Consider the following 24760-nt stretch of genomic DNA (forward strand, 5'->3'; position numbering starts at 1 on the left):
GGAACCAATCCTGCGACGTGAATGGTTTGTCTGTGAGTGGTGTAAATAGAGTGTGGCAGCAGGCGCTCACATAAATGAAGAGCCAATTCACTCTAAACGCAGCCCCGTGGTAATGGGCAGCGGAGGAATGGCAACTATTCGGTCGAGTTGATGCGAGGAAACGATCTGGCCGAGCGGTCGAAAAACAAACACCTGCTCGGTTTGAAAAAATCCTGAAAAGCTAAAGGCAAGGTCGGCTGAGCCCTTCATGCGCGGCTCTTTGCTCCAAGGTTTTCTCCTTATTATGTTATTCCGAGCAAGAAAAACAAGCACGTTTTGCAGTTAAAGTCCTGCAACTCAAATTACCGCGGCTGTGCTGTGGCCCTGGGGCGGCGAGTGAATCATGCAAAACAAACCACTGTGAAGCCACAAATAAGTGAGCAATAAAATATTTAAATCTAATGTGTATTTAGGAGTCGTTTGGTTCTAAGGGTGTGCAGAAGAAGAGTCAACCTTTTAACAAGATGACCAAATCTCTTTAGGCCAATTGGGAAAACAAAAACAAAAAAAAGATGAAAATATATATGTAGGGAAATGACATGCAGGACTTTTATTGCTGCGGGTAAATGAAAGACATACAAAAATATGGACAGGCCCTTCTCATGCCATTGGCAGCCTGTCATCCACTGAAATAAAACATGGCTAGAACACAACTGACCTTGGACACGAATAGATCGGACTTAATGTTTTGCGATTTGAGCCCCAAAGACCTTGGAGGGCTTTCAATTCAGGAGAATCACCCCCGAATGACCAATTAAACGATCCCTGATACTAGTTGTAGCCTGTTGCGTTTATGAATGCTATGAGGCCATTTGTTTATTTTCCTACTTTCACTCCTCTCTCTCTAACGATGTGTTCGGCGTTCAGGGATGATAAAAGCTGAGCTCGGTCTGTGGCTGTAAAACAAGTCCGCTGGTTCTGCTCCTCAGAGACATGGCCCTCAGCTTGACCTGTGAAGGCATTGTTTACACCACAGTTTATAACCTTTAAAAGCCTTCAAGCCTACACCCAGGAACACTTGTTAAATACAACACTTTATTAATACAGTACATCTCAGGGGGTTTGACACTACAAGAGGAGTCCTTCGCCAAAATATACTTTTCACCAAGAAAATTCTTCAGCGCCCCTCCTAAAATAATTCTATATATAAAACACATTTACATTGGATCTTTGCTGAGGCTATATTCAGACCAATTTTCACGAAAGTGTACCTTTTGTGTCAACATTTTGAATATAGCTGCTGAACTGTACAGTGCACTTTTCTTTCTCAAACCCTACATTTCTCAAACCGCCACACAAAGCAGAGTCTTCAGACTATAGCATCCTCGCACCACAGTAGCAGCTCTGTCAGCCAAGTGTTGTGCCAAGTCAGAAAACCACCATCCCCAGTGGGGTCAAACCCATGTGAGGCACGCCCTTCCACAGTCAGGCCACAATCACACACAGAGAGAAAGAAATGCTGTCACTGGAACACACTCAGACAAACCTTGACCTTGGCTTCTCATGACGGGTCACAACCGCTCTCTGGGCTCTGTATTGTTTCACGTTTTTTTTGTACCAGGCGAGCTGAGACTATATGAGCTGTGTCAGTGAGCTGGACACCCACAATGGAGTCGAGCAGGTCACGAGCTACCGAAGGAAAGCAATATGTCACTCTTGTTTTTTCTCTCCCTTCACCTACTGTCACCCCAACCTTGACTACAAAAAGACTGTGTTTCTATCTCATGAACAGATTAATCTAACTGCAGCTAATTAATCAATTGCTTATTTCTTTCTGGTGCTAATTGCCTAACCTCTGAAATAGCTGAAATTGTGAAAAATGAACGTCTCAATGTCCAGGAGAGTCCAAGGTGATGTTGTCAAACTGCTTGTTTGTTCTCACTGATAGTCCAAAATCCTGATATACTAGGCTCACACTTGAGGGTCTGGAACTAGAATTTTTTGTACATATTTGCTTGATAAATAACTGTTCCTTTAAAGGGGAACACCATACAAATTAAGAATTTCAGTATGTTATTTCCACAGTCAAAGAAAGTTCAATGAATATCTGTGAACATAAACTACTCTCTCTCAGTCATAAACCAGAGAAGTAAGTCCCGAACTTGTGATGATAAAGTATAAAGTCTGGAGCTGCTCCATAGATGATGAATAGGAGACTGATTTTGTAATCCCAAAAAATGTTTTTTTCTTTTTGTTAATACCCAAATGAGCTTTATTCTGCTGTAATGTTCTCAGTTCTGAAACAGAAAATGTACCCATATATTCAGAACATTCCCCCGGCTGCTATCAGTGTCACCTACATCATCTTTCCCCAATTCATTGCCTATGGAGCAATCCAAGACTCTATACTTTGATTACATCACAATTTGAGTTTAAGCACTCTACTTTTAGATTTAGAGGAAAGTTGTCCATGTTTAGTAATATTTTTGACTGTCTAAGACCATAGACATAACACGTGTTAATTTTGAAAATGGGTGTTCCTCTTTAAAGGAATAATTTGCCTTTTTGTTGGGAGTTAGGCCGAGATGAGAAGATAGTAAATAGATGAGCTTGCACTTGTATACTGCCTTTATAGTCTTTAGAGCAGTGGTTCCCAACTGGTCCAGCCACAGGGTCCAGATTTCCCCTAGTCATTAATTCAAGGTCCACACAGTTTAATATATGCAGCGTCATACTTTCCTTTGACCATGTCATCAAGCTAGTTTGCTGTCTCTGTCAAGTACTTGTCGGTTAATCATTCACTCTAGAGCAGGAAATGGCACTTCAAAACAAAAGCAATGTACTGGAAATTCACGGTACTTCGAAATGCAGTGTGCTTTTGACAAACTTGACACATTCCCGACTCTCTTGCGGTCCATTCAGAATGGACCCATGACCCACTTTTGGACCATGACCCACCAGCTGGGAACCGCTGCTTTAGACCACTCAAAGTGCTTTAACACTACTTCTACTACTCACCCATTCTCCTGTTCACACACACATGGCAAGGTGCCATCTGTTACTCAGTTTTTCAACAATCACATGCACTCACACAGTGTTGTAGTGTACAAGTAGTAGTTCAGTATCTTGACCAAGGACACTTCAACAGGCAGACTAGAGGGGCCAGGGATCGAACCACCTATCTTCCGATTGTTGGATGACCCACTCTACCTCCTGAGCCATAGATGGCCCCTGTCCCTACAGATATCACTCTCATGTCTCTAGGCTACATATGTAGCTTTGAACAGCAGTCAGATATCTTAGCCTAGCATGAAAACTAGCTCTCTAATTTCACATCGCTTTTGCTCATCTGTATGAAAATCAACAAATAAAGTAGGCTTGGGCAGTATCAAGGTGTTCAGGTATACCGGGGTATTAAGGAATCCCGAAGGTGTCATTTTCAATTATGTCAAAACTATAGAAACTCCTCTTTCTGTTAAACTGATACGAAGATGCTGTATTAAATTGATATAATGCACAGCACCCACCACCAGAGGTCAGTCTCTACCAGTGAAACAGGCAGCTGAGCTTAGAAGCTTAGAAGAAAGATGATGACTGTGAGTCGTGGGGATAACGTTACAGGACTGGTTTAAAAAGAAAAATGCCTCGGGAATGTGCGGGAGTATGACCACATAACTGTATCTTGAGATGATGACTTCTAGCTACAAAAGCAGCTATGATTTTATTCAACACATCATTTCTATTCGTCATTCTATATGCCATAAGTATTTAAACTTAGCAAGACTAGTCTAAGGAGGCTGATTGCATATTAGAAACACAGTATTGTAGGCTAGAAAATGGCATACATGCTACAATAGCTTCTAATGCCAGTGGCTCAACTTGTATGTTATTTTTTTTCAAACATAAATACCGTCATATATCATATACCCTGGGAAATGTCTGAAGGGCATGACAGTGTGGAAAAATATATATTGCCCAAACCTTGTATAAAGACAGATTTGGTTTTAATGTATTAATCTGGGAGTCGCAGAGATGCTGGCAGTGAGGTTTTGTTGACAGAGCGAGGCTAGTTGTTTTGCCCCTTTACCAGTCTCTGTGCTAAGCTAAGCTAACCGGCTGCTGATTATAGTTTCATATTTAGCAGACAGACACAAAAGCAGTATTAATCACTCATCAAACTTACAGCAAGAAAGCGAACAACTGTATACATCAAAATGAAAAACATTTCTTTAATCCACCGTGCATTTATGTCCTATAGCTTTAACACTCAAGCCAAATCTCTTAATGTATGTATGTGTGTCCAAATGGATAAGGTTCGCCTGAGCCGAGTGGGAGCGTTGTGCTGTTGTGATCCACAGGGGTATGTTTAATGTGTTTGTAGTCCTCCCAGCTCGGCTGAAGAGGAGCCATGGCAGCCGCGCTCCGCACATTCTCAACAACCAGGGATTACACTACATTACATGCAGCACAATGACACACAAAAGAGAATGATAATAGGTTTAACAAGAGGTTTCTCTTCCCTCACACACTGTTTGTATGTGTCGGCATATTCTGTAATGACTCATAGCTTTTTTGCGTTTATTGCAAAAAAGCAAGGGCTGTAATTTGGCAGTGTCCAAAAAAGCTTTGTGTACTGTATGACTGGGAACAATGAGATGTTTTCCAACCGCACAAAGACTATCATCATCAGGTCATGAAAGGAAAGTTATTAATAAACTGAGCATAAATATACCCGTGAAGGCAAAGATAAATGTACATCTTCATGAGAGCATGGGAAATAGCAGCTGCTCTGCAAAGGTGCTGATTCCTACACAAGGTGAGAATAAATTAGATTGGGAAGTAAGTAAACAAAGCATAATGATAAAAAGGGAAACTTTCTGTGCTTTCTTTCCCCAGATGACAGCAAGAAAAAAAACTCTACGAAGCTCTGCAACTACGCTGATGTCTAGACAGGTCAACAAGCTGTGAGCTCAGAAACTTTGAGGGGTCAACAACCTTAACAAGCCAGTGAAATCCACATGCATACTCTACATGTTTGTGCCTCGATGCAATTTCATTTCATGATAAATAATTCCACCTTTTATCAGTTTGAATGCAGATGTTTGTGACTGAGCTGACTGCCTCTGGTTTCCCACGTAAAGCGAAAAAGAAGTCAGTTGGATAAAACAACTTTTTACCTATTAGGGGAGAACAGGGTTGGTCGTCAAACTTTTTAGATTAATCTGAATCCCTCAAAACTGTATCCTGACTCTTCTTGCTTATTCTGTTGAAAATGGTCTTTTGCACTTGTGGCAACCGTCCCCATCGTGGGGTTTGTTGTCCTGATATTAATTTAATGGGCAAAATTAAAACAAAACAAAACTGAAGGCAATCTTAAAAGTAAATCCAAAAAGTTTAATTCTATTGAAATTTTTAATTGAAATGCAACAACCTAACACATCTCATACACTAAGAGAACATAAACAGGACAAAACATTCCAATAAGTAGGGGCGTAAATCACTTGTTTCATCACGATACAATATCATATCGATTCTTTGGACAACGATACAATATTTGCCGATATTACAAAGTCTGCCGTGACACAATTTCGATACAATGCGATTCACGGTCCTGCGATTAACGAGATAATATCATCTGCCCATTTACAACAATCGATTACAGAACAAGCTGCCACCTCTTTTTGTTTTTGCTATTGGCCATATAAGATACACAACACATAAATAATATAAATAACTGTAACCACTTAAGTGCCGTGAAGTTTACTTTATACTTACTCCACTAACACATAAAATGGCACCTAGGAAAAGTTAACCTTTTGGACTTTCACCCAAACCGTCATCTTTTCCGAAAACTTCCGGTTTATCTGGCTTAAAGCCCTGAAAGCAAACTTCTCACAACAGCCATAAAACATGGATTAATAACATCATTTAACAAAGGTATAAAATTCAGCTCAGTAATACCTGTCAAGGTTCATAGACAAAACAATTGTTTTTTGCTAGTGACCCATTATTAGCTTTAGCATGTTTATATACTGCATAAATTAGCATAGTGGCTAGCATACTTTCCTCCATTCATACCGTAACAAATTAAACGTATTATTTAGAGTTTTTCTTACTCAGTGTTGGTTTAAGTCACTGCATCTCCTGACAGAAGAGCTTGTTTGAATTACAGCCTGACATTAACAGAGCAGCTAATGTTGCTGTAGTGAGAAGTTAGTGGCGTGAGATGCTCGTCCAGGTAGGTAACGTTACGTCGGGTCTTATCTTGTAACAGCATTGTTTATGTACGGCATGTGCTTCGTCTGTTGACCCCTTTATTCTCCGAAATCTAAAATATTTCCACACTGCTGATTAATACCTGAGTAAATAACGTTATCCTCGTTGTCTTTCTCTTAGCAGACTTTCAAAATAAAAGCCTATCCTAAAGATGACGATATAGATCGATGTTTTCACTTTGCATCGATGATACTGGATCGTTGATCATTGTATCGATGTGTCGATCCAGATTGATGGATTGCTACAGTGCATTATTTACCCTTACATAACAATAAAAGGGAAAATACATGTGACAACCTGCCCTGAAGAGAACGTGACAGCATCCCCAACTGTCATTCTTTGAAGGCTACCAAGCTAGTGACAACCACATGTTGTCGTCTAGCTAAGAAACTGAAAAGCTGAACCATAATTTTCCCTTCATGATATTTAATGGTAGTTTTTATAAATCCATTCTGGAGAGAAGAGCTGGACATTTACACTCTGACATGAAAAAACAAAAGTCCTCCCACCTCAATGTTAACTGTCTTACTCCTGAATTCCCCTTAGGTGACCTCTGACCCCAATTCTGAAAATTTCAGGACCAACAACCCTCTAGCGGCAAGATCCAATGAATATGACAACCAGCCGCGCTCTCCTGTACCATTCAAAATCTTGTATTATACAATATGTCTCCAATGAAGCTGCAGTCTTTTATCTTCCCGCAGGAAACCACTGTATCATTACAGCCAATCATTTCGACGCTGACCCACAGACAGTGAAGCCTCTGAGCTCCCTTCTCCTCCTTTTCTTTTCTTCTGTACTGTAGGCTTTGTGTTAGTGAACCATGTCTGATTACTAACTGAAACGTCGACCCTTCCTATTAATGCTCCCATATTTCAACCGAAGCATTAAGCCACCGGAGCTTAATGGGCCATTCTGGTACATTAGAGAACACAAACGCGTTGACCAGAGCTGACCCACTGGCTGGTGTGTGATCCCCCTCATGCAGAAAGCACAAGGCAGGAACGTATTACGTTAGCCGGGCAGTTAGTCATCATCATTGCACTCAATTGGCGCAGAGGGAAGAGTGCCACCTCAGCTAACAATGAAGTGACAAAGACTGTGAAGACACACGGTCGTTCTTGTGACTGGGCTGGGCGGTGTTACTGAATATGAGTCTTTGCATGCGTCTGAATCTTCGGACACACGCAGTGACCTTGGTCTTCTAGTTCATTTCGCTCTAGACAGAAACTTATGTGATTATCTGACTGGGACTCTGCTGGACCGAAAACAGCTCAATGACATTTCGCTGCTTCGCACAGGGTAGACAGAACTGCATTGATCGCTATTGATACTTTCTTTCGACTAAGTTTCGCATCATTTCATTACACTTTAGTTGTTCAATAGCAATGTAAGATAAAGGGTAAGAGCAATGAAATGTGATGCGGACTGTGCTGTATCTAAAAACTGCAGAGCCGTGTAGTAAAGGCATACGAGGAGGGTTGTGTCTGCTCTGTGTCTCCAGGGAAGGGACAGGGGGGAAATGGAAGTATCAGCTGAAGTTAGCTGGTTAACTGAGCTGATGTTGTGTTTGAAAACAGTCTCCAGCTGACTTTTTAATGTTTTTAGCTGACTCATATCTAATTTGTGTTTTTATTTTTGTGGAATTTTGAAAAGGGTTTAAAAAGGCACTTGATGACTATGACATGATTCACTGTCTGTAACCACTTATCCTCTTAAGGGTTGCGGGGGGGCTGGAGCCCAGCTGACGTGGGCATGAGGTGGGGTACACCCTGGACAGGTCACCAGACAACCATTCACACTCACATTCACGCCAGTTTCAAGTCACCAACTAACCTAATCTGCATGTCTTTGGACTGTGGGAGGAAGCCGGAGCCACTGCCAACACAATGCCAACATGATATCCTACTAAAAGACTGAGGCTAAGTGCCATGTTCCAGACAATGGTGGTAAGAATAGGTTCTGTAGATAGTCGTTAGCCAGACATGCTAATGATAGCATTTCACATTAGAGCAGACAGCACTCTGTTTCATCCATTCCTTACATTTTTGCTTTTGTGTTTTTTGTTTTGGTGAGGCTTAAAAGAGACTTGACTGTCTAAACTCTAAATGCACAGTACTGCTCTGCCCGTTAACATTTCAACATATGCACACGCACAGATATATTTTTTTAAATGGATATTTTTGGCTGAATCCAAATGTCCATGGTCGTACGTACTATGACAAGTTCGCCGTCATCAAGTAAAGTCTGCGAGGGCAGTGACTGCAAGCCGCTGATAGACAGCCCGCAAGACTGTTTTACTCATTGCCATGGAAACTCTCGAGCGATGATTACAGTCATGTACATGGTGATCACTACTGCCCAATTCTGTCTGCTCATCTGTCCCAGCAAATAACAAGGTATAAACCCCATGTATAGGGTTGTTTTGTGAGTGAACAAAATACTTTTCTGTATAACATATAGACTGCAGTTTTAAATACAGAGATGTTTGCAATTAAGGACCCGACTATGATTAAATAAATCGGGCAGGCCAAGTCGATCAGTGGCTCTCAACTGGTGGGTCACAGTCCAAAAGTGGGTGGCGAGTCCGTTCTAAATGGACCGAAAGTGACTCAACACTTTATTTTGAATTACAGTGAATTTCCGGCACAAACTTTTATTTTAAATTGCTGTCTCTCGCTGCACAGTGAGTGACTTATGGACAGCTACTTGACCGAGACAGCAAACTAGCTCGAAGACATGGTCAAATGCAAGTACAATGCTGAATATATTAAACTTTGTGGACCTTGAACTAATGACTAAGTAGAAATCTGGACCCTGTGGTGGGACCGCTGTATCAGATACATCAGAAGATCTTCTTTTGTTGTTTTTCCAGCCAGTTTTCTTGCCAATATATTTGGCATTACACTGCACAACCTATAGGGTAGGCTGCAATTATACAATGCATTTTCATTAAAAATTCTCTAAAGCCTATATTTCTACATATTTCTGTATCATGATGTTGTTGAATATTATTTCTGGCCTACACGAATTAAGTGGAGTTTATAAGGCTATAGTAACTCTGTTACAGATACAAAAGTTTTGTTTTTGAGGTTGGCTACGTTGGTCATGTCCATATTGCAGTGAATTGTGGGCAATTAAATCAGTTAAGTCTGCTGAAGTCTGCACCCCAAGCAGATTCTCTGGAAGTCTGCAGAAAGTCCGCTGTAGGCCCCTTGTGGCCTGCATGAATTGTGGATTTGGACAGCGCTAAGCACTCCCAGACTTCTCGGGAACGAGCTTATTAAGTCCGCTAGTCTGCACGTGCGGTGAGGTATGGACATTTGGATTCAGCCAATGACTTCAAAAGCTTGCCAGACCAGTAGGTGGCGATGAAGTCTACATCAACAATGTGTCAAATACAACAGAAGAGGATTATGAGTGTGTGTGTGTGTGTGTGTGTGTGTGTGTGTTTTTCAATCATCAAGTCTGAGGTCAGTCCTTTCTACACAATGACACTTACCCCAGATTATCTTTTTACTGCCCACAAAATCAACTAATAACACTTAGTTTTCATTTTAAACAACAAAATGCAATCACAGCGTTTCAGTCATTATCTTGTTTGCAGCTGTGGGCAGGGGGAAGTGACATAAACTATCAGAGCATCGGCTAATTGCTAACCAGATACCCAATAAAAATGTCAAGGTTGTCTACTTCAGTACTTTTTCTTTCTTTGGTCATCAATTCGCTGACAACTAAGAGCTGACAGCATGTGTCCAAGAGTGTTTATGTCTCCTAGCAACAGTAAAATGTCCTTATGAAACGGTCCAGTAACTGTCTGTATATGGTCCACAAATCTAACCTTGTGAAAAGTGAATGCAGGGAAGGAGATGTCGATGGAGGAAACAATGTGATGAAGGTTAGAGTGAAGGAAGGAAGGAAGGAAGGGAAGGAGAGTCGGATATAGAGAGAAAGCATATAAAGTAATTACATACTGCACACAGGAAAGTTCACGTAATTATGGAGGGAAATGAAAAACCTAATGAATCGAATCGATGATGTCACCCTGTGTGTGTGTGTGTGTGCATGTTTGTGTGTTTCCTACCTGAGTGCGGGATGAGCGGGTGCTCCGTCTTGTGACAGGGCGATTCAGGCAGCAGCACCGGCCCTCTCCTACTGGCCACGCCTCCGGGCCGTAGGACCAGCATGCACTGCAGCAGCAGCAGTGCATGCTGGGTAACAGGGCGTCCCATGGGGGCCTGCGCTTGGCTCACTTCTCCTCAGGCCTCAGGGGCCAAGAGCATTGGAGAGACACACCTGAGAGGAAGAGAAGGAGACAGATTTGGGTTTAAACAAAGAGATATGTCACACTGGTTTTAATCAAAGCGCTGAAACGCTTGATACAGTACAGCACCTCGCTATAATCACCCAGGATTCACCTCGGGAGATAAAAAGCAACAAAAATAAATCCTTACAAAAAGGGAGCAAGGCGGAGAGGTGCAAAGAAGAGACAGTGTGACAGATTTAGGGAGGAAAGTGTTGGGAGTTTGGCGAAGCAACATCAGGCTGTGTGCCCTGCAAGACCTCACACCTCTCACCTCTGACACCCGGCGCATGAATCAGACATGGCTCTGCATTGAATTATCGCAAACACCTTATGTGTGTGTCTGTGTGTCCGCTTATATCTGAAATTATGAGCCCTTCCTGTATGTCTTTGCTTCCACTGTCTCCTATAATTTACGTTTGTATGTAACCACTCTGCTGTCCTAATTACGCTGTTGTGGCAACGTGATCGCTGTCTGGATACGGCTACGTTCAGAGACATTTCTTTCAGGTATCAACACACTACATTGAAGTACCACATTGGCTTTGCAGGAACTCTAACAACACTACTTTTGTTATCATATCACCACTGACTTGAAGTACAACAGTCACATCAGCAGCTCATTTTAGTAATCATTGTGCTGCGCAGGCACGCCACGAAGCAGCAAGCTAATTTGGAAGGTGGAAACGCTTAGCCTCCCTTAGTGGCTGGAAATATTCCCATAACTTTGATTCTGTCGGGAGGACAGATGACGAGAACACTGTTGCTGCAGGTAGTCGGACTAAAACTCTTTCCACTGCGAAAAACAAGTCCTCAAACCTACTACGACCAACAGCACAGCAACATGAAGCTCCGGGAAATACACCCCACCAAAGGTGAGCCTTCCTCAGCAGCAGAGGTCGGCTGTGGCGCTACATTGGCTAAACAACCTAAACCGGATTTGACTCGTGGGCAGCTGCAGCTATAAAGAAGTGATGAAGCTTGTGGCTGGATATGTGGTGGATGAAATGTTGATCCACAAGTGACTCTCCGTCTTTAAAGGGATAGTGCACCCAAAAATGAAAATTCAGCCATTATCTACTCACCCATATGCCGAGGGAGGCTCAGGTGAAGTTTTAGAGTCCTCAAATCACTTGCGGAGATCCAAGGGGAGAGGAGGTAGCAACACAACTCCACCTAATGGAGGCTGACGGTGCCCCAGATTCAGAGAGGCAGTTAGAGCTACAGGCTACAATGAGGCTAAAAACAGAGTTCAAATGAAGTTTTTCAAAACAACTTTTTATGTCGGGGCTTCAGGACACTTGGATCACTACGAACGAGCAGTATGGAGATATTTTGTGGTTCAATTATGTGTTTTTGGACGTTTGAATCTGGGGCGCCATAAGCCTCCATTAGGTGGAGTTGTGTTGCTTCCCACTCTCCCCTTGGATCTCTGCAAGTGTTGTGAGGACTCTAAAACTTCACCTGAGCCTCCCTCGTCCCTCGGCATATGGGTGAGTAGATAATGGCTGAATTTTCATTTTTGGGTACACTATCCCTTTAAGGCAGTGCTTGGGGAAAACACAGGTCACTGGCAACTGAAGACACCCAGGTAGAAAAAAAAAAACATTTGCACACTCTCTAGCCTTAGCTACACTTACTGGAGATTACCCTGATATTCACACATAGGCACACATCTGAATTTAGGGGAGAGTAATGAGTAATATATTGTAGAGCCCACCTGTTCAATTTAGGGGTACGCTAAACTAGAAGTAGCTGGAGTAGTCTCTAGTGCGCTTGCTCCGTAGGTCCAATGATGCAGAAGCAGTGCCGATCATCCAGGTAATTTCATAAGCGGCAGTTGGACATTTTTGGCTTCATGCACCACTGAGTAACTTTCACAGCAATATACGAGCTCCCACCTCCAGCACTGTATCCAGGTTACCTTATACATCCATGATAAAATCACACACTGGGCCTATAGCGCAATCTGTGTGTAAAAAGGGCCTTTGGTTTAGGCAACAGAAGCATTTTGGTTGTTAGGGAAAGATCATTATTTTGATTTAACGTTAATGTGTTTAAACAATGCTGTTGTCTTTATGAGTGGACAGTATATTGCAGTATTGTCTATTTTGGCAGAAAACAACTGAAACAAGTTGTTAATGAACATTTTGATCATACGTTTAGTCATCAACATTTTTGCAACTTGCCAAATACATTAATTAGCAACATTTCCTCATTATGTTAATAGAAAAAAATGTAATTCCCTCTGCATTACGCTCCCCTCAAAACGTATTCACTAATTCAAACTAATTGTACATACACTTCATTTCTAGGAGACGGGAGCTTTACTATTGCATGTGATAATGGAGGGCAGCACTGGTTTAATGTGCGCTGTGTGTGTGAGTGAACGCATGTGTTTTTCATTATTAGGATTCTATTTATTTGTGCGAATACGTGACTGATAAATGTACGGAGCTGCACTGCTCAGCACTCCTTGTGGGTCAATTAAATCCTATAGCTGCTGTAAATCTGATATGTTTTTATTCACAACTAAGCCCTCCAATAGCTGGATGTGATTATTATATAATGCTTACTGCAGATTCATGCTTCCCAGAAAAGTCATTCACTGCAAGAACAACAAAGCCGTTTTCACAACTCAATTGTTCATGATTTCTTTTCTTTGTGGGGGTGAATTGATGAGCGGTCTAGACCATCTACATCATTACTTTTTAATCATTTATGTGATGCTATTACCAAGAATGATTCATGCTGTGTGCAACAAAAGAATAAGCCTCCCCGACTGTACACCACACTTTGAGCAGCGTGTGTGGCGGAGTGAGTAAAGATACCGGGGACCTCATCTGTGAAGTGCTGGTAATGGCGAGCAGTTGCTTAAGTTTTCACAACAGAAAATGTGCTGTGCAGCCGAACCTGTGGAGCATTCTTATTATTTTATTGCATGTGAAATAGGCTTTTCATCTGTTGTCCAGTCAGTGGGAAAAAAATGGCGCTTTGCGGAGAAAGAACACAACCATCCTGCCTCCATGACAGAGTTGATTTAGTGTGAATGGTGGGTTGCAAATAAGCAAAAATGATTAATGCTGTGTTTGTTGTGTGAAGGCGGCGAGGTATGGAAAAATCTGCAAGCTGCAAAAAACAGAAGACAAAACTGAAGTGAGCTAAGAAAGAAAAAAGTGGTGAACATTTGCTCTCCTCAGACAAACCTCTTTCCTCCTCTCTCTGAAGTATGAATCCCCCTTAGTGCTGGAAAGCTTTGAGTGGCTCTGGGGTAGAACAGAAGGCACTTCTCCACTCCTGCTTTCAAATGAAAAACCCTAATGCTTTGAGTGTGGTGGTTTTATTTCATTTTCTCCTTGAATGGAAAGTTTACTCTGCCTTCAGTGTGCATGAATAGGCTCCCTGACCTTGGGGCCTATATGGAATTCATTCAAAGTCCGGTGTATAAATGCACAGACAGCAGGGGTGTGTGGTTTGCCTTCACCCACAGAGTAATGTAAAACACCTGTCATCCACAGTGGGGAAAGCAAGTGACAGCCAGTGCCAGTTGCCTCCCTCTGTTCTTTTTCCCTTTCGTCTTGACGGTTCAGGCGTCAGCTTCTGTGCTCCTTTGCAGCTTTCCTTTAGTCAACCTGTCGTTTTACGTGTCACTTTTCTTTGTCTGCTAGTTTTCTTGACAGACTTTAGCTTTTTTTTACTCTCACCAAAAAGCCATTTTACCTGTTGCAGCTGAAAGTGAGCAAGTCATTTTCCCCAGGTAGTCTCTAGCGAGGACATTCCTCTTGTCATTTTTAATTCAGTCTTATAAACTTTTACGTCTGCATTCACTTAAGGAAAATATTTCATAATCTGCTGGGCGCGGAGGGGGAACCTGACAGAGGAAATGAGATTATTGATGTTTTTACAGTTGCGTGCGTGTCAGAAAGGGCTCCGGTATTATCCATATGTGTCCGTCCCCAACACACACACACACACACACACACACACACACACACACACACACCCATATACACACAGATATGCAGAGGGCTGGCTGACAGGAGCAGGAGCCGCTGCGCTCTGTGCTCTTGTTGACCTCGCTCCCTCTGCAACAGCCCTGCACACGACCTCTTGTCATGTCTGCACACATAAGTACACACACACACACGCACACACACACACACACACACACGTGCATGCTCAGAAAACAATCCTCCACCGTCTCATATATGCACAATCTGTAATGCTGTTTCAACAACAGGCCAGTGTGCAACCATTTCTTCTCATTATCCGTTTCTTTATCTGCCTCTTGTTTCACTGTCTCACAGGGTGTTTTGAAACCTTTCAGTTGTATAGTAGTTAATATTAAAGGTGCCCTGTGGAGATCTCAAGTTGAAAAAACAAAAGCACCACCAAAGCACATTGTGTGCATCCTTAGGGTCAAACAAATGTGTTTAATGTATTTCCCTCAGTATAAAACACTTGCAAAGCAAATTTTTGTATACTTTAAATCACTGTTGCTCGAAGTGCAGCCGGCGGGCTGATGGCGGCTTTTGAACATGACATGAAATATGCACATTATATTTTAATTTTTCTCGGTCCATTCGATAGCATATATTTAATACACTACAAGGCGACTGCATCAAACTGCGCCCCCAAACAAAAGAAGCGTCTGGCAGGTTAAGCGTTGCAGAGAAAAGTAGCAGCGATGCAAACTACCCCGACCAGCTCGACTCAAGACAGCTGATGGTGTTGCATGCGACACAGTACAGAGAGTACAGAGAGTCATTGCTATGGAGACCATAACCCGTCTCATCTGGTCGTATTGGTGTAAACTAGTAGCAAGTTTCAACTCGTCTTGTCGCAAATCTTTGGTCCTAGCTTGGCTTTAGGGATGGCAACTTGTATAAAGCTATGGCTGCATGCAGCTTGTGGCACCTAACGAGTGTTGTAGGAATTAGATTCTTCAATGGTAGTGCTGTTAGATAAAGTAAGCGATTTCGCTAGCCGTAAAACCTTAGCCTGGTAAGACCACTCTGATGACAACACCTCAACATTATGTTTCACTCTATCCATCTGTCTGGACTCGGAAATTAAAACCCAATCAGGGCCAATCAGGGATCTGCATCGTAGTTGACAATGTAAGCAGTCAATCAGAGACTGCATTGTAGCTGATGATGTAAAATGCAGACCGCAGCTTGAAGAACAGTAAACACAGCAATGAGTGAAGTTATTGCGGAAAAAAAGAGTCTAATTAAACAAGAACAAGAGTATGTACTCAAGGAGTTACTCAGAGGAAAAGACATTTTTCACCATTCTTCCAGCTGGATTTGGTAATCATCAACTGGCTCAATTTGTGATGAAGATGTTCCCTGGTGTTTTGTTACACTGATTGGCTGAAGGACTTTGTCAAGGTGAGTACTCCTGTCCACTGAAAGTGTTTAGGGCGGCACCCAGTCCAGACTGATATAGAAAGCCAAAGAGAATGTTGAGCTCATGTCAGGATAATCTTACTGGGCTACTAAATCATATGCTGGCTCCCCAAATTGGCACTCAGTGATCAAAACTTTGAGAACCCCTGTTTTAAGTTATACAGAATTTCTATCAAATGTTGCTGGCATGTTGTCTTCATTGTCACATTGATACACTTCTTAGCCCATTACCATCACCAACTGCATTGCCAGTGTATGTGCCTTTCGTGTGGGCTACCCAAGCGGCAACCTCCAGGGCTGAAAAATGAAGCCAGCGTAAAAGTGCCAAAAACTGCAGTTCCTCAAATGGCCACTTGAGGCTGACTCAAAAACAGAGTAAATCTCCACAGACCCCCATGTTAAAATGCCCCAAACTTTATAGCAGAAATAAACATGTTTACAGTCTGGTACCAAAAATGGTTTCGGTCTCTATAGCTAATTTCAACATTTATGACAACTGCCCAGGGGGGTGAATTTTTAATAACTCACCAATTTAAATCTTATTAAAGCTTAAACCTATGCAAAATTAAGGGCACTGCCACTTTGAGTGAGTACAGGCATAGCAGTAGCTGTAGTATTTTTACTTCATGGAAGCTAAACGCAATGTTTTTGTTACCTTTCAGCGTATTGTTGTTCTGTAAGACCCCCTATAAGACCCAAAAATAAGCATTAGCATTAGCATTATTACAGTTAACCATAGCTGTAAATGCACCGAGCAAACCAAGCAAGCAGCTTAGAACTACCTCTAACCCCTTGTCCCAATGTGGTCACCTCTGGCTCCAAAAATTCAACATGGCGATGGCCAAAATTCCAAACTCAAGGCTTCAAAATGGGAGTCTACAAACCAATGGGTGACGTCACCATGACTATGTCCATTACTTTATACAGTCTATGATGACACCAAGAGGAAACCCAATCATAAAGAAATTGCTCCATAGTGCTATAAGTGGTCAAAAACTCAACAGGGTACCTTTAATTCAACCACAGAATAAATACACAGAAATTAAATATTTGCATATTTAAAATCAGAGTGAGCCTTTATAGTTTTTGCCTCCCTTTTTCCATCTGGATTTAATGAATCTTAAATATCTTCCATCTCTGTATTTGCATGGACTAATGAAAACCTGTCTTTACATGGAGAAACAATTAAGTGCTCTAAAATCTAAGACACTGTAAATATTTATAAGCCCCAAATTCAAAAAACGCGTCGCTTTAAAGACCCGCAGATAACCTGATTTATGCCCACACATGCATTTGCATCATGCCTTTTAAGTAACAGAGCACAGACAAACAGCCGTGACTTGATTTTAAACCAAACCATTTGAACTGTTGTTTCATCCCCCTGAAGTGATCTCTGGTGGATCATATTTTCTCTTTAACTCACCACAAGCCACCGTCTGGTCCTGTGGGAGAAAACTGGAGGAGCTTTCTGTGCTGTTCGGTGGTCTAAACTCTAAATCATCTCCAGGGCATTAGTACAAGCCTCCTCCACCTCCTCCTCCTCCTCTTCCTCCTGCTCCCACTCCTACCTCTTTCCTGTCTCTCTTTCACACCTCTGCAAATATGGACACACAAAAGCACACATTCACAGCACACTCACATGCACACTGAAATCACCCTGGGACCTGATGATGGATAGCACACCGGTGCATTCGGGGCACTTAGCACAGGGAGCCCTGGCCACACAAAAAAATGAGACATGGTGTAAACGGTGTTGTGATTTGAAATGCAGAGAGAACAGATAATACACAGGACAACACAGTATTCCTGCCCGCATGTCAGTGTCAGCTCTAATGTTCTTTTTTAAACTGTGTGAAGCCACAGGCAGTGAGGTGCAGACCCAACGTGTTCTCACTCCCACAGTGCGTCACATGACTACTAGGGCTGCCCCCCACTAAGAACTTTGAATTCTATATTCTGGGCGGGGCAACACAATGGTTTGAGTTGAAGGTGTTAGAAAGAATAGTATCAGTAACATTGTTAACACTGTGCTACATTACAGAGAAATACAAAACCGTACTAATGAACCTTCATTAATATAGGCCTATATTTTATCTACAAGTGCACGTCACACACTGAGCGAGCCGCCTGTTAATGACGCTGTGGGCTAATGGGCATGTAGCTACTTCCATGTTTCAGATGATACGTCATGTTTGTAGTCGACCAATGAAGATGAGTTTACATATCACCTTGGGTTCGTCCTTCACCTTCTCAAAATGATCCCACACTTTGGATTTCCTGCCCGACATGTTATTAACTAGCCTGTGGAATAACCGCAGGTACCAGCCCTGTAAATTAGGGACCATACACATGCTGCGTCTTTAACTGCCTGGAAAACGTGAGGTCAGGGCTCTACTCTTGTGCCTTTTTTGTGCCAGTTTTCAAGAGCACTGCGGCAGGTTGTGTCGGAGGTTGCTAAGTAACCTTAACAAGCATTGTATAGCCTATGAACCTGAAATCCTGAGTGCAGAGCTGATCTTCTAAAAGTGTAGGCCTATCGTCCGTGGGACAGATGTAAAGCTCTGGGTAGCCCTGCACTAACATGATCAACTTTACGTATTTATCAGACTGAATATTTACAGAAGAAGGGAAAGATATCTGTCGGCTGTGATTGGTTTGTAATGTGACTCCTGTCTGACTGCTGAGCGTGGCCACTTCCTGTGTCTGTCCTTTCACATTAAATTCCCACATGGTCCAGTCATATAGGTTTTGATTTATTTTGACAAGGCGCAGCTCCTAATAGAGTTTCATGTTTGTTTGTTTTTTCTGGGACTACGCGACCAATGAAATCTTGCCGACTAATGACCTTTGTGGTCGATTAACGTTTGGTCAACTATTAGGGGGCAGCCCTAGTGAAAATAACTAGGTAGGTAAAATAAGGTACAATAACTCGCTTTTAGTGTTACACGAGACACAACCATTCTCCCAGGTCTCCTGGGTGAAAGTCCTGTGTTTCTGACCCACCCATCCCTCCTGATCTCCTCCCTTCAAGGATTTTCTCACTGTTTACACTACATCATTTGCTCTGAGCGTGCAGATGACTTTACACTTAAGTTAGCTGAAAGCCTGGTGTGGGTAGGTCAGATGCTACAGTGTGCTTTGTGCATCACTGTCAGACGCAGAGGGGCGTGACAAAGCATCAGTATTTGACTACCTGGGAGTGAGTACAGACCAATGTCAAGTCCATCATCGACATGTTTTATTACCCACATACTTTTTGGCTACCTTGACTTCATGAGGGTGTTATCTGAGGTTGTTTATGCTTCCTTTAAATGCAATAAATCACTGACTTTATACATTACTACAAATATAAGACCTAGAAAACAACATGAAGAACATCATTTTTTAATTTCCAACAAAATATTTACTGTAATCCATACTTCCACTGACAGCTTAAAATGGCTGAATCTCAATTTTCAGATACGAAACAGCACTTTTTCCGACTTCAGATTTCAAACCACAGACTGAAAATCTTTCATCTCTTTAAATTGATGATGACCATAACTTATTTATGAGTAAATCTACAATCTCAACACATTTCTCCTTGTTTCTTTTCCCTCTCAGTTGCCTCCTCAAATGATCCAGTGATGCATTGAGTTGGTCTTAATGCTCAGAATGAATCCCAACGCTTCTCTAATGATCTGTCCGACTCAGACGTGTTCATCAACATGCTCATTGTGTAACACCACACATGCAGAAATGAGACTGTCTGACCTTTCAAACAGGATTACATAAATTTAAGCAATCAAAAAAAGAACTGATAACAAGTTAATCAGACGGAAAATTACATGTTTGTCCTCAAATTTGAACACACAAATAATCATCTTACTATTATTGTTGAAAATAACCATACACTTTTAAACATAATCCACTTAAAATACTGTGCGGCTTGTTCCAATTTGGTGGTCTAGTGTCAACCTACAAGCACAGGCAGCATATTATAAGTCAAACTCCCAAAAACCTGAATAATAATAATGCAGATGCAAAGTCTACTTGCAGTAAAATGAATCGAGCTGAGTAATGGATTAGCTCAGACAGTCAATAGCTGTTTGCTTCATAGTTTTGGAAAGTTATATAATGACACACTCAGCTGCCTATAGACACTGTTACACATGCACACACACACACACACACACGCCTCTGCATCTGTGGGAACTGAGGTGTCAGCTAACTAATCAATTGAAGTCTTCCTGCAGTAACGAGTGGAGAGAGGATCATATTAACACCAGTATTGATTTTGTCTGAGGGGGAACTTCATGATGGTTGAATTACACTATACATAATGAATACGCTCCTGCATAAACCCTGGCTTTGTATCCGTCATGCTGACACATACATGCACACACACACATTCACACACACAGGCAGGCTCATATACAACACGTTTGTCAAAAGTGAGTGGTGCAGTGATGATCCATCTGTCCAAACACAGTCAGGGGAGTGTGAGTGTGGGGTCACAACACAGTGCTGATAGATGCTCGCTTCTCTCTGGCCAGACAGGACACACAGCAGTAAAATCCACCCAGACTTTGCTTTAGACCACAGCACACAAAGACACTACAGGGCGGCTTCATAAAGCTGTATGTTTGTCATTCAGAGGGCTTGTGTGTGTGTGTGTGTGTGTGTGTGTGTGTGTGTGTGTGTGTGTGTGTGTGTGTGTGTGTGTGTGTGTGTGTGTGTGTGTGTGTTTGGATGCGATTGACTGGATGTTTGCCTGTTTATCACTCTGTCTATCAGGCGGGTTATTGCCAGTTTTTGTTTGTTGTTCTGAGTCTCTGTCTGCCAATTGGTATCTGTGATTTTGGCGTCTTGTGTTTTAGACCAAAGCACACACAGAAATGACAGAGATGTTTGCTCTTTGCTTTGCTGTCTGTCGGCCTGAAAAAGGACAGCTGAGACCGAGCGATTCGGTCATGATTGAACTAAGTTGCTGATAGATAAAAGATGGAAATGATTGCTATGAAGTCGAACCGCGACTCGCAAACTGGCTGAGCGTGTGGCCAAATGAGCGACTGAATCACTGACCGACAAACAAGATGACCGTCGACTTACTGTCAGGCTGGTGAATTGAGTGACAGACGATGTGACAAAATAACGAACTAGGTGACTGACTGACAGAGAGACTGATGAGGCGGCTGAATGAGTGAATGACTGCTGCATAAAACACAACGTGACTGACAGGCCCAGTGGCCGACTGACTGACTTTTCTTCTCCTCAGGCTGTCATGAGGATTTTCTTTCACTGCCATCTTTTGGATTTCCTCCACCGTCACCCGTCCCCTCCCCCCTGTCTGTGTCTACCTGCCATTGACCTTTTCCTTCACTATTTATGCTTTCGGTCCCCCTCAGTCCACCAGGTGTCTCACAGGCTCACCCAAGGATGACAGAGAGAATGACAGAGCGATGCTATCGCCATCAAAGGCTCATCGCTGCACAGCAGGGTCCTTTCCGCTTCACGACCCCCGGATCGGGGGGCAGGTTAATTCCGCGCGAAGCCGAAATGTTTGTGTCTCTCCAAGAGTGAGATTGAAAAGGATCAGATGGCTTGTTTGTTTCTAAAGCTTATCTGCGGTTCACAGTATGGCTTTTGATGCGCAAATCAAATGTGCACATGTGCTGTTTGTCTTCCTCAGTCTTTCACATTCTCAGATTCACTGTCTGTCTCTCTGTCATGCACACAGACACTCTCTTTCTCTCTCTCTCACACACACACACATACACACTCCTGAGTAAAAAGCTCCTCCAGTTTTCTCTCCAGCCCAGAATGCATTTCACACTCCACCTTCCTCACTCCACACTGACAGCTCTCTGCATTTGAAGCGAATAAGTCATTCGGCTTCCGTGTGTGAGCATCTTATTTTATATATCATGTGCAATATATTACATATACTACTTTACTGTTGTTTTAGTTTTTACTTGGTGCCTATCTGCTCGTGCATTTCCTTGTTTTCCTCATGATAATGCACTTTTAACGACATTATTAGAGCTACATTCTCTCTCAAGGGGCGTGAAAGTCCAGACTGATTAGGGTGGGAATCACCAGAGAATACACAATACGATATTATCACAATACTTTAGTCACAATACAATATCATTGCGATTTTAAATATGTTGCAATATGCTGAGTATTGCGATAAAATATATTGTAATTTATTACATTTTTTTAACTGTAAATTATGTGCCCAAAGGAAAACTTTGTTAACATCTGTTTTACCTAATAAGATAAAGTTTTCATTCTGTTCATCTCACTTCAGCCATTTTTTTTTTTTACAGCAGCAAAATGTAGCTAGTGGGCTAAAAAAACAATCGATTATATTATTCTAGTAGACTAGGTTTAATTTGTATTTGTAATATTAGACATTTAGAAAATTAAAAAATATATACTTGGCACTGTGTGACGATAGCATATTACCACACTAAAATATCGCGATACTGTGCTGTATCGATATTTTCCCCGCCCCTATTGGTTAGTAATATCACTTCACACAGGCAGGTGGGCCGACCGCGGTGGTTAAAGGGATGCTTTACCCATAAAATAATCATTTGTATCTAAATTATTCCCCCCATGTTGAGTTGTAATCTTGAAGAAAACTTTGTATTTCTTGCAAGCCTCCATGATGAACGAAGAATCCAAAAACAGAAAATTCTTTATGAATTGAAGTAAAACAAGTCCACGTTTAACAACATTAAAACTATATTTGAAACACTTCTGCATACGAGTAGCGCGTATGGGTACTTGCCGAGTTTAACGCACATGCTTGCTAAGGTGCGCTCCTCGTCCATGTGTGAGACTGTTTATGTGGAAGTGTTTTAAATGGTATAGTTCTAGCAAAAATACGTGTGTTTGGGGAGTACTGAGCATACGACTGGATAAATGAGACCTGGATTATACTGCATGAGTCATGTGAGAGTTTGTAAAGAGATGTTTTGATATAGTTTTTCTGTTGTTTAACGTGGCTCCCATTTATTTAAATGTCTTGAGAACTTTCTCTGTTTTTGGATTCTTCTTTCACCGTGAGGGTGTTTTCCTCGCAAATCCATCTCAGCACAGGCTGAGTGAAGTATCCCTTTAACAAAAAGTCACTCGCTCTTTCTTTCCGTCCTCACAGTGTGCTGGTGTCTGACACTGGGTTGCTGCTGCTCGCTGTATGTGCATACACCCCCTCACACACATTCTCACTGACTGATTAATTGGCACTGCTTACTTACATCATTGTGGCGTATTTATTATGAACACAGTCCATCTGATGCTTATTCCATTTCTCTTTTTCACCGTTTCATCACTGCTAGAAATGTAACTGGAGCCAGTATCTCACTATCACTATCCTCATTCATGTTTTCAGAAGCTACAAATTATATTCAGCCACAAAAAAACCTGAAGAGCTGCAAATCAGAACAGAAGTACAGAGAGTTGTTGCATAGAGATGATACACCGTCTCATTTAGTTGCATTGATGTGAAGCGGCAGGTTTTTAGAATGTTGCAGAACAGCGCATTGCAAGTAGTTGCATGTTTCAGCTTGCGAATCTTTGGTCTGAACTGGGCTTTACTAGCTTCCATTTACTGAGTGGAATACAAATTTAACAGCACGACAGATCCTCTAAAATGTTGAATTTTGTAAAAGGACAGGCAGTGTGAATTACATGCACGATGTGAGAGCATTGAAAAGAGCGAAAAAGCTTCTCTTTCTAAATCTTTATGTCTTTTTTTGTATTTGTTCTCATTGTGTAAAGCGAATCACTGAAGAAACACACCTCCCCTGTATACTCAATGTTGTGTATGGACTGAATGACAATGAATCCTGCCTTGTAGCTCGAACTTCTACCAACGTTTGTAAGCTATATAGAGCTGTGACGTGTTCCAGTCAGTAGTGCACCATGGAGCAGAAGATGACAGCACGTCTCCTAGCGGCCGCTGCCTCGGGAAAAAATCTCACCAAGAGGGTGGAAGCCACAGATATGTCCAAAAAAAGTTTCATCTTCTTTTGAAAATTGGAAAGAATAAATGTAAAGAATAGGCACAAAGGCAGCAGAATCATTGTAGTTGATATTTCTTGCACATAAAGTGAGAGCATTTCAGAACTTTAAAGCCCAGCAACAGAACTTTGTCACCAACAAAGCTTCCTCGGTCTCTGAAAAATCCCCTCCATGATGCATATTTCTGTAGCGTAATGCTATATTTTGCCTGCACATAATCTGACTCTGAGTCCAGTATGTTCCACAAACATCTCTATATTGGAGTAAACATTAAATCAAACAAATACTGGATCAGTTTCCCCCTGCCGGAGGAACACTCAGAGATTCCAATCTGTTGTCAGATTTGCAATCGCCACAGAAGATTTGGAGAGCAGAGCTGTGTGTTTTCTGCTCTCAGCATATGGAGGGAAGTTTTACAGCTGATGAAACACAGGCGCTGAGGGGGAGCAGCAGAGAACTTCTCGGGTGTTGGACTGAAACAGCGCAGGTACTCGACTGAGTCCGGTTTGTTGTTCCACAAAAACTTCTGCTGGAACTTTTTACAGTAAGTAGTCTTGGGGTCAATTTAAGAAAATGTCACCCTCCTCTGCTCCTGAGTAATGGGTCTACACACCACAACCTCTCGGATTTTTCATTTTTTGTACATGCTGAAAAACACAATGAATCTTAAAAACACCAAAGTCTGTGCATACTGTACTGAGGGGTGAAACCTTTTTTTTTTTAACCAGCCCTGATGACTCGCCGGACCACAACCATAGCTTTGGTCCAGTTAAATCTG

General features: G+C 42.0%; 1 protein-coding gene across 2 annotated transcripts in view; it reads right to left on the minus strand.

Annotated features, from left to right (window-relative positions):
• sema5a (sema domain, seven thrombospondin repeats (type 1 and type 1-like), transmembrane domain (TM) and short cytoplasmic domain, (semaphorin) 5A) overlaps positions 1–24760 on the minus strand; it is a 184021-nt gene that overhangs the window by 120236 nt on the left and 39025 nt on the right. For both annotated transcript variants that reach the window (XM_050056268.1, XM_050056267.1), the window contains exon 2: positions 10340–10551. In XM_050056268.1, the coding sequence (XP_049912225.1) occupies positions 10340–10487 (148 nt within the window). In that variant the 5' untranslated portion in view covers positions 10488–10551. The remainder of the gene's footprint in view (positions 1–10339; positions 10552–24760) is intronic.

The sequence above is a fragment of the Epinephelus moara genome, chromosome 11, assembly GCF_006386435.1.
Source record: "Epinephelus moara isolate mb chromosome 11, YSFRI_EMoa_1.0, whole genome shotgun sequence".
NCBI lineage: Eukaryota > Metazoa > Chordata > Actinopteri > Perciformes > Serranidae > Epinephelus > Epinephelus moara.